Source organism: Echinops telfairi, unplaced genomic scaffold (assembly GCF_000313985.2).
Source record: "Echinops telfairi isolate 266 unplaced genomic scaffold, ASM31398v2 ScPeMD7_5;HRSCAF=22, whole genome shotgun sequence".
Lineage (NCBI taxonomy): Eukaryota > Metazoa > Chordata > Mammalia > Afrosoricida > Tenrecidae > Echinops > Echinops telfairi.
Window position 1 is genome coordinate 43603911 of NW_022103901.1, and position 11304 is coordinate 43615214.

Below are 11304 nucleotides of genomic sequence, written 5' to 3' on the forward strand. Positions count from 1 at the left end.
AAAATAAATAAATAAATAAAATAAAATCCAAATCCAAAGGAGGGAATGGTATCAAAGCTTAGACTGTGAACACCCACTTTGCAGAAGGCTTTGGATGACAATGGAAGCCCAAAAGCCATCTGCAGAGTCTACTAATGGATTAAATCGCCAGCAAATCCCCTCTGAACATGGTCCAGGGGTGGTAATAGCCTTGATTTCAGACAGAGAACATTGTAAAGTCAATTATGGCAGATGTAGTTAGGTTAAATGGAATACCTTATCATTTGATCTCCCTTTTGACCCATTTAAAATTTTTTCAGATTTTAATATTTTCTGCTTTCTTTTGAAGAAGTTTTTCTATTCTTCAGTCATTGTTACTGGGGTTTTGTTTGTTTCCATTGTATAATTTTCTGTATATGAAATGCAGGATAGGTAAGCCTATAGCGACAGTAACTACAGGATAATAAACCTATAGACAGTAAAAGTAATTACCTAGGGGCATGGCATGGGAGAAATGGGGAGCTAATGAGTAGGAAAAAGAAGAAAATGTTCTGAAATGGATTGTGGTGATGATTGTACACCTCTTCTTAATGTAACTGAACAATTAGATTATATTATATGTGAACTATATGCCGATAAAGCCATTTAAAAAAAATCAAAATAGCTGCATGTACCCAAGGAAAGAGGGTTAGGAAGGATGAGGAATGGAAACTGGAAACACAGGCAGGAAGTGGGGTGAAAGTGGATACACTGAGGTGATTCAAATGGATGAGTCATAACAAAATTTGTTAATTGTTGAATATAAAACTCATGATCTCTGTAAACTTTCACGTAAATCACAATAAAAAGTTAAAGGAAATTTAAAAATCATGTATAAACTGTTGAATTGATGTATTTTTTGCTGTATGTATTCTCAAACATCACAAGCTATAAGATATGTCACATAATCTTACCATTGCGGAAAACCTTATTGAAATCAAATCCTTGGCTTGCTAGAAAGTCAATGCTTGAACTCTGAAACAAAGAAACAGAACAAGCCTTTTCAGTAAGGACAGTAGCAGATATGTGAACAACAGCAGAGGGCCCTTCAGTAGAGAATGGCAGGCAAAGCAGCAGCATGCCAAAGAAAACGATATTTCTACTCCAAGGCCTTCAAATAACTCATTCATTTACTTCAAATATTTGGGCTCCCAAGGTTGGCAATTCAGTTCCACAGGAGAAAGATGAGGCTGTCAGTTCCCATAAATGTTAGTCATCTCAGAAATCCTACATAGGGTTGCTCGGACTCAGAACTGACTTGATGGCAGTGGGAGGATTTTGTTTTTATTTTGGTGGGGATGGCTACTTCCCCTCCTTTTTAGCTTGTTTAACAAATACCCTCTGTTTCACAATATTTAGGAAAATCTATTAGAGGAACTGATGTTCCCGCAATAGGCAGAGGACGACTCTTGATTGCTATGTCTCTTCCTGCCTGTTTTCACTGTGTTAACTCAGACGCACTGTGAGCAGAACTGTCCTGCAGAATTTCCAAGGCCGGCACCTTTACGGCGCAGACCGTCTCATCTTTGTCCCGTGCAGCGACTAGCGGGTGCAGCCGCTCTTGTTCTATAACCACTCTACCACGAGGGCTTCTTGACAGGACTGCAGTTACTCTAATTTTATACTTGGGCTAAACCAGCACACCAAGGGCTACACACCACGACCACTTTTCATTCGGTCCTTTAGAATCACACTGTCAGAGCTGTACTTTTTAAACGTTATACAAAGGAACACTAGTAGCACACTGGTTAAATATTAGGCTGCTAACTAAAAGGTTAGTGGTTCCAATCCACCAACCACTCAGGGAAAAACTAACAGAACTGTCTGCGGCCCTGAACAATGAAAGTTCTTTGCCCAGAGGGTCACTAGAGCTCCGAATCCACTCGCTGGCAGTGGGTTTGGGTCAATGACTTTTTTTTTTTTAATATCAAACAGTCCCATTAAATTCACCACTGTATCAATTTTAGAAATATGGCTGCAGATGAGGTTTTGTGCATTAATGATTTCTTTATGATGCTAAGGGCTGAATGTTCTGAGACCTCAACTAGGAAAAACTGTACTTCTGAGCCTGGTTTAGTTTGGGTCCACGCATCACAGAATTCATTTTTTCCTTCTTTTCTTAACAATTAGAAGACACAGAAACAAATAGTTGAGAATAGCTGTATGTACCCAAGCACATATTCTACGCTCTAAAAAGCCCTAGTAAAACAATGGTTAAGCGCTTAGCTGCTAAGCAAGAGACTGGTGTTTGGAGCTCACTGAGAAGCTCCATGGGAGAAAACCCTACTGCCTGTAAAGATCACAGCTTAGAAAACTCTACTGGGCAGTTTTACTCTGACAACATGGGGTTAATATGAGTTGAAAGAGTCTCAACAGCACCTAACAACAGCAGTCATAGCAGTTGTCATACTCTCATATATTTCTATTTATATTTTTAAACTTGTAAAGAAAAACAAGGTATCATATATTTATTTATTAGACAACAAAAAAATCGTTTAAAAACTTGATGGGATATAAAATAAAAATCTTAGACAGACAGATGAGGGGGCTTCAAAAAGTTCACAGAAACTGGAATTAAAAGATAATGGAATTTTTACAATCTAACAATACCTCTGCTGGCTATATACCCTAAAGAACTACGAGCCATACACAAACAGACATAGGCGCTCCCGTGTTCATCGCAGGACTGTTCATAGTAGCAGGAAGTTGGAAACAGCCCAAATGCCCTCCAGTGGAAGAATGAGTACAAACTTTGGAACATACATACAAAATATAATACTATGCGTCATTAAAAAACAATGACAAAACCATGAAACCGCTCATGACATGGATGGACCCAGAGAGGATTATGCTGAGTGAAGTTAGTCAATTGCAACAGGACAAATATTGTATGAGGTCACTACTCTAAGGATAAAAACCAAGCAAAGACTTGCGTATTAAAGGGAACAGACTTGGAGGTTCCCAAGGGAGCTTGGGAAGGCTGGGAAGATGAAGCTACGAGCTAGAAGGCTGACAGGTAGTGGCTTGGTGAAAAGGAGGATGGAGTACAGTAACAGGGAGAAGAGAAATCAAGGGGGAGTAGAAGGGATAAAATATGGGTGGGGTGGCTTGATGAGTGATTTTAACTGTCCCTGACCATTTGAAATATAAGCTCTGGCCCCACAAAATTCACCAAAAACAAACAAAAAACATAATCGGATTTTCCACAAACTTTTTGAAGCTCCCTCACATACACACAAAGTCCCAAACCAAAACCAAATTCCTTACCATTGAGTTGATGCCACCTCACAGCACAAGGACAGAGTAGAACCAACCGCTCCTGTAAATTTCCAAGACTGTAACTCTCTATATGGGAGTAGAAAACCAGTCTTTCTCCCTCATAGGGGCTCGTGATTTTGAACTACTGACCTGTCAGATGGCAGCCTGAGTTAGTTACATAATTTTGTGTCAACTTGAAAATATATAAAAGTATAGGAGCAGTATTCAACCTATCAATCAGGTCACGGCCTGATGCCTCCTGGTGGTGTGGCCTTCTCATAAGAAGGGCCCTGGGAACCTCCCCCTCTCTGCCTTCACCTTCCAGCAGGCTGACCCTGATTGCTGCAATAGCCCTGTGATGTTACCACTGCCATTAGATCCACAAGACTGTGCACCCACGAGCCTGTGATGTTCCTGCATTCTGCATCACTGCTTGTGACTGCATTGAGTCTGAAGAGGGGCTTATGGACTAGTACCGGACTTATGGACATAAGTGGGATAGGGTTGGGGTGTTTTCTTTATATATAATTACTTCTTGATATGAAGCTCTTCCTTACCCCTATCTGATGAGTGTCACTGGATTTGTTTCTCTACTCAACCCAGCCTAACACAGTCCTATGCATAACCAAAACACAACCAGGGCTCCCTACACACAAACTTATGTACAAATCATTTTAATCATGCCCAGATTTTTTTTTAATCATTTTATTTGGGGGCTTATACAACTCTTATCACAATCTATCCATCCATCCTGTCAAGCACAAAGGTATCAAGGCCTGGGTTTGCAATAAAGAGCTCTCGGGCTCCCCTCTTGGCCCCTCATAGGTTCTCCCTCTACTCTCCTGTCCTCACTCCTGTTCCCTTTCCCCTTGTCCTCCTTCCCCTCCCTCTCTCCATGTGGACCACCAAGCGGGGCTGAGGTGAGCATGCTACCATGAAACGTGTCTGACTCCATTATTTCAATCTCTCCTCTATCACTCATACTCTCGATGACTTTATTACAATATTTATATATCTCAACCGTACAATTGTGCGTGATTAGTGGTGGGGGGCTGGCCCCTGCAACCACAATTTATTCTTTTCTGGGTCAATGGGGTTTTTTTGTTGTCATTGTTGTGTTCTCTTTTGTCGCTTTGTCTTGCTGTCTTGTTTTTGTGCATGTTATTAACTCCGCAGGTCTGTTTAAATAAATTAGGCTGAATGAACAATCTGGAGGAGAAAACAAAGGGACCGATGGTTCCAGGGGGACATGGGAGAGGGGGAGGCGGGGGAAAGAAGGTGGCGTTGACCAACCCAGTGACAAGGGAGCAACAAGTGATCCAAAATTAGTTGCAAGGAGGGTGTGAGGCCTGGTAGGGATTCAGCAATGGTAATGAAACCTGGAGAAATTACTGAAACCCAAATGAAGGCTGAGCATGATAGTGGGACAAGAGGAAAGTAAAAGGAAATAGAGGAAAGAGCTAGGAAGCAAAGGGCATTTATAGAGGTCTAAATACAGGCATGTACATATATTTATAAATACACATATATTTATATAGGATGGTGGGGAGATAGATCTATGTGCATATATATAGGTTTAGTATTAAGGCAGCAGATGGATATTGCACCTCCACTCAAGTACTTACTTAATGCATGCCCAGATTTTCTATGACTTAAAATAAGGAACTCTCTACCTCATTTACTCACTTTTTACCCTGTTCGGATGCAAGGCTCAACATCCTCCGATTTGGACAACTCAGCCTCTTTCTGTTTGCCATGCTTGAGTGCTCCTATAATTCTACCTAACTCAGTATTCCATCACTAACAGAGGCTTCAAAGGATGGACTACGAAAAGATATTTTTACTCTCCTGTCACTTGACTCTCAAACATCCTAATTTCCTCTATCCAATTTAAAATCTTTAGTCAAGGATTAATCAATATGACCCAGCAATTCCACTCCTAAACATATAGCCCAAAGCACTGAAAACGGATGCTCAAAAAAAAATGTAAATTTGTAATGAATGTTCACAGCTGACAAAATGGGAAAACAATTCACTTGCCCATCAATACATGAATGGATAAACCAAATATGGTATAATATACAGTGGAATATAAAAGAATCATAAAAAGAAATTAAGGACTCATACCCACTACAACATGGATGGACCTTGAAATAATATGTTCAACTTAAGTCAGTACTATTGTGCATTAGTCAACTCAGATAAAATGCCTAGAACAGGCATATCCACTGAGACAGAAAGCAGGTAAGTGATGTTAGGGCTTGCAGAGAGAGGAGTGTGGAAATGACTGTTTAACTGGTGACATTTCCATCTGAGGTGATAAGAAGTTCTGGAACACACAGCTGCCCAGCCAGCTCAATCAGTAGACAATGAGCCTCTGAGCAAGTTCTGGAACGAATGGGATAATGGTGGTATAACAACATACATGTACTTAACTACTGAATCATCCAAGACAAAATGGTAAATTTTATATGTTGACTTTACCAAAAATAAAAATATTCATCCATATCTGCTTGCCTTCTTCTTTTAAAGTTGAAGAGTACTGGAAAAGTTTTTTACTGTTGTAAAAACTACACACATATGTGACACGGTATTTGCCAAGTCAACATTTTTTATATTTATAATTCAGTGGTACCAATTACACCTCTTCTGTTTTTGAAGTTATATATATATATTTCCACTCAAAATTCCTTTTGAGCTCACAAAATCTATTTATGGGTTACTCCTCACTATCATTGATTTACTGAAAACACAGACATATGCCTTTCCTGATTCTTAATCATACACTATGCCTTTGTTCTGTTTAAACTACTGCCTCTTCGTCTACTTACAGCTTCTGCTTAAGCACACTTACGTTTTCTGGAATTCCCATTCTTTGCATTGTTGTCCACAATTTGTTATGATCCACACAGCTGAATTTCAGTGCACTCTCAATATTCTTTCAGGCAAGATACATCTAACAATAGCAATTATATCCTTAATTCAGCTTGACTTTCTGGAAGATCCCTGTCTATGTCCTGCTGCAACCATTTTAAAATTGCTTCAGCAAAATTTTTGTGAATTCACTATGAAAGATATCACTCAATAATTTCCATATTTTGTTGAATTACCTTTCCTTGGAAATGACATATATATGGATGTCTAGTCAATTGGCCAGATAGCTGTCTTCCACATTCCTTAGCATAGACTAGTGAGCACCTGCAGTATTGTATCCATTTGCTCAAACATTTCATTGGTCCATCAGTTTGTGAAGCACTGCTACAGTTAAGATGTATTCCTTCAATTCCAATGGTCCTTGATTATACACTACCTCCTCAAACAGCTGGTGGTTGACCAATTCTTTCTGATACAGTGGTTATGTATTCTTCTCATCATCTTTTGATGCTCTGACAACATCAAAACTGACCAACCTGTGATACGCAGACAACAGAACCTTGCTTGATGAAAGCAGAAGATTTAAAGCATTAGAGATTAAAAAATCAAAGAGTATAGCCTTCAGTATGAATTACATCTCAATTTAAAAGAAAAAAATCCTCACAACTGTACCAGTAAGCAACATCATAACTGGAGAAAATATTAGTTTTGCAAAGGATCTTGTTTTACTTGGATTCACAATCAGTGTCCATAAAAGCACTCAGCAAATCTGATGCACAATACCAGGCTAAAGTATTAACAAGCAAATCTGTCACCTTGAAGACTAAGTGTGACATTTCCAATCACCTCATATACATGTGAAAGCTGGACAAGAAATAACGAAGACTAAAGAAGGCCTTAGCATTATGGTGCTGGTGAAGAATGTTCAACATACCACGGACAGTAGTACATGAGCAAAATAAAGTCAGAATGTTGCTTAGAAGTAAGGATAGCAAGACTTAGTCCCAGGTGCTTTGGACATGTTATCAGAAGAGAGAAGTCCATGGAGGATATTATGTTTGGTAAAGCAGAGGGTCCGTGAAAAGAGAAAGACCCTCAATCAAAGAGATTAACACCATGGCTACAATAATGGACTCACACTCACAGTGAGGACTAGGCGCAGTTTTGTATTTTGCTGCCCATAGGGTTGCTGACTCAGAAGTGACTCAGCATCTAAAACCCACTACTACTTTGATTCTCAATAATGTACCACTCTCAAGATTCAAGAGATAAACATGCCGTATATTTATTTGGGAAGAATATATATGTATATATAGTTATTTGGAAGAAAATGGACACATTTATCAAATTTTTAAATGCACACAACATGTGACTTGGCAATTCCGCTTCCAGAAAATCTACACCACAGTAATACTCCTATATACTATGTCTTCACAAGCTGTCCTTTGACATTTTCTGTTCAGCTCTGAAACTTTATCATTTCATTCATTCGTCTGGGCTACTCTACAGTTAAAAGCAAGTTTCAGAGTCTCTTAAAAAAGCTGAACAGAAAACTTCAAAGCATAGCTCCAAGAGACAGAGTCAAATACTTTAATGAAATGTATAAAGATACAGAGATAGAGAATCAAAAAGAAAGAACACACTCAGTACATCTTAAAGTGAAAGAACTCAAGAAAACATTCAAGCCTTTAGTTGCAATAGAATGATTACATGGATAAAATATTGAATCATGCAGAAAACATCAAAACATAATGGAAAGTATTCACAGAGTCACTGTCCCAAAAAGAGTTAGTTGACACTCCACCATTTCAGTAGGTAGCATATGAGCAAGAATCAATGATACTGAAGAAAGAAGTTCAAGATGCACTGAAAGGATCAGCCAAAATTGACTCAATGAACTGATGAAGCACTGGAAAAATTCACTTATTTATGCCAAGAAATTTGTAAGATAGCCACTTGGCCCACTGAGACACAGAGATCCATATTTGTACCCCATCCAAAGAAAGATGACCCAACAGAATGTTAAAATTAGAGAACAATATTACTGATATCACAAGCAAGTAAATTTTTGCTAAAGATCACTCAGAAATACACGGACAGGAACTCTACCAGAGGTTCAGGGTGGATTCAGAAGAAGATGTGAAACAGGGCATATCCTTGCTGATGTCAGATGGATCTTGGCTGAAAGCAGAGAATACCAGAGTCACTGTAAAAAAAATATAGATTCTGGCATTGTTTATAATAGGAAACTACTGACAATCCTCTATATTCTAATAAAGGACTATTTAAATAAGTAATATATATCCATATTATAAAAAATGACACTCCATGGGTTTGGGGCACACACTAAATCCTAGCCTCAACTTAAGAACAATCAGTTCTTACATTATGGCCGTGCTCAATACTCACCTTCATGAAATAATCACAGAAGATAAGAATGCCACAGCAAAGAATGGTAAAGAAAGCAGATGGTGCCTGGCTAGCAATCAGAATAGTGTCTAGGGTCTTAAAGGCTTGTATTCAAACAAGCAGCCATCTAAGGCAGAAATCAACTAAGTCCACAGGAAAGAAGCACACCAGCTTGAGTCATCCAAAGATGTCAATTACAAAATGTTCATATGGTGAGAAAAGCATCAGAACAAAAACTGTGAACACCCAGGAGGCCTAGTAGGGCATGATCAAGTGTAATGTAACCAAGAGGAATTACTGAAACCCAAATGAAGGCTTAGCATGATAGTGGGACAAGAGGAAAGTCAAAGGAAAGAGCTAGGAGCAAAGGGCATTTATAGAGGTCTAAATAAAGGCATGTCCATATATAAATATATTTATACAGGATGGTGGGGAAATAGATCTATGTGCATATATTTATAGGTTTAGTATTAAGGTAGCGGATGGACATTGGGTCTCCACTCAAGTACTCCCTCAATGCAAGAATACTTTTTTCTATGAAACTGGCATTCCATGATGCTCACTTTCCTGACATGATGGCTGAAGACAAAGCAGCTGCATAAGCAAATGTGGTGAAGAAAGCTGATGGTGCCCGGCTATCAAAAGATATAGCGTATAGGGTCTTAAAGACTTGAAGGTAAACAAGCAGCCATTTAGCTGAGAAGCAACAAAGCCCACATGAAAGAAGCACACCAGCCTGTGTGATCATGAGATGTCAAAGGGATGAGGTATCAGGCATCAAAGAACAAAAAAATCATATCATTGTGAATTAGGGGGAGTGTGGAGTGGAGACCCAAAGCCCATCTGTAGGCAACTAAACATCCCTTTAGAGAAGGGCCGCGGGCAGGAGAGGAGCCAGTCAAGGTGCAGTGTAGCAACGATGAAACATACAACTTTCCTCTAGCTCCTAAATGCTTCCTCCCCACCTACTACCATGATCCCAATTCTACCTTACAAATCTGGCTAGACCAGAGGATGTACACTGGTACAGATAGGAACTGGAAACACAGGAAATCCAGGGCGGATGATCCCTTCAAGACCAGTGGTGAGAGTGGCGGTGATACTAGGAGAGTCGAGGGAGGGTGGGATAGAGAGAAGGAACCAATTCTAAGGATCTATATATAACCTCTCCCTGGGGGACACACAATAGAAAAGTGGGTGAAGGGAGATGTCGGACAGTGTAAGATATGACAAAATAATTTATAAATTATCAAGGGTTCATGAGGGAGGAGAATGGGGAGGGCAGAGGAAAAATGAGGAGCTGATGCCAGGGGATTATGTGGAGAGCAAATATTTTGAGAATGAGGAGGGTAATGAATGTACAAATGTGCTTTATACAATTGATGTATGTATGGATTATAAGAGTTGTAAAAGCCCCCAATAAAATGATTTTTAAAAAATTTATGAACACCCAATTTGTGAATGGCTATGGGGGACAGCACAAAATCCATTTACAGAGCATCTAATCAGACTGAGTCACTGCCAGATGCACTTTAGCTACAGGTAAGAGGCTCGAACAGCCTTATTATCAGGCAGTGACCATTGGAATCTTGATTATGCTGGATGGAATTGGCTACTTGGCCAGTTGACCACCTTATAAACTTGACCTGATATTGTTCTCAGTGCAACTATCTCTTACTGTTTTCTATTACAGGTATTTCTTCCCTAGCTTTTTGAATGTTGCTGGGGTCTTTTCCTTCTTACGCAGTTTTTTGTATTTTTGCCTGTATATTATTATGCTTTTATCCTTACAACCTTAGCACAATTTTGTTTTTTATTGTTTTCTGTTAGATCTCCCAGCTGTGAAGGAGGGGAGGGGAGGGGAGGGAAGGAAAAAATGGGGAGCTGATACCAAGAGCTTAAGTAGAAAGAAAATGTTTTGAAAATGCTGATGGCAACAAATGTAAAAATGTGCTTGACACAATGTATGTATGTATGGCTTGTTAAGAGCTATATGAGCCCCCAATAAATTGATAAAAAGGGGGAGGAGATTGGAAATTATAAAAAATTAAATGGGATACATATACATTGATACTCTAGGCATTAGGTAACTGAAATGGACTGGTACTAGCTATTTTCTATCACAAAATCATATGGTTTACTGTGTGGAAAATGAAACAATCAAAAGGAATGGTATTATATTCATTGTAAAAAGGACACTTCAAGATCTACCTAGAAGTACAATGCTGTCTGTGATAACATATCTATCCACATTCAAAGAAACCTAATCTATATCAATTATTATTCAAATTTATGCACCAACCACCAAAGCTGGTAATGAAAATGCTTAAGAATTCTACAAAAGTCATCAGTTCAAATTGAACAAAGATGCAATCAAGATCCACTGATAATTACTGGTTATTGGAATGCAAAATTTGGAAACAAAGAGAACGAAACATTAGTTAGAAAATATGGCCTTGGAAAAAGAGATTGAATGACAGAAATTTGCAAGTAGCAATGACTTCTTTATCATAATTTTTTCAACTATCAAAAAGGTGATGATACATGTGGACTTTTCCAGAAGAAATACACGTAAGTGAAATTGACTAGTTCTGTGGGAAGAGATGATGGAGATTAATATCAGCAGCTAAAAACAGACCAGGGGCTGATTGGAAAAGATCATCAATTGCTCATGTGTAAATTCAAGTTGAAGCTGCAGAATATTAAAACGAGTTCATGAGAGTCAAAATACAACCTTAGGTAAAA

General features: G+C 38.8%; 1 protein-coding gene across 1 annotated transcript in view; it reads right to left on the reverse strand.

Moving 5' to 3' along the window:
• PARN (poly(A)-specific ribonuclease) overlaps positions 1-11304 on the reverse strand; it is a 149933-nt gene that overhangs the window by 118758 nt on the left and 19871 nt on the right. Inside the window, exon 6 of the mRNA XM_045284296.1 lies at positions 933-993. Within this exon, the coding sequence (XP_045140231.1) occupies positions 933-993 (61 nt within the window). The remainder of the gene's footprint in view (positions 1-932; positions 994-11304) is intronic.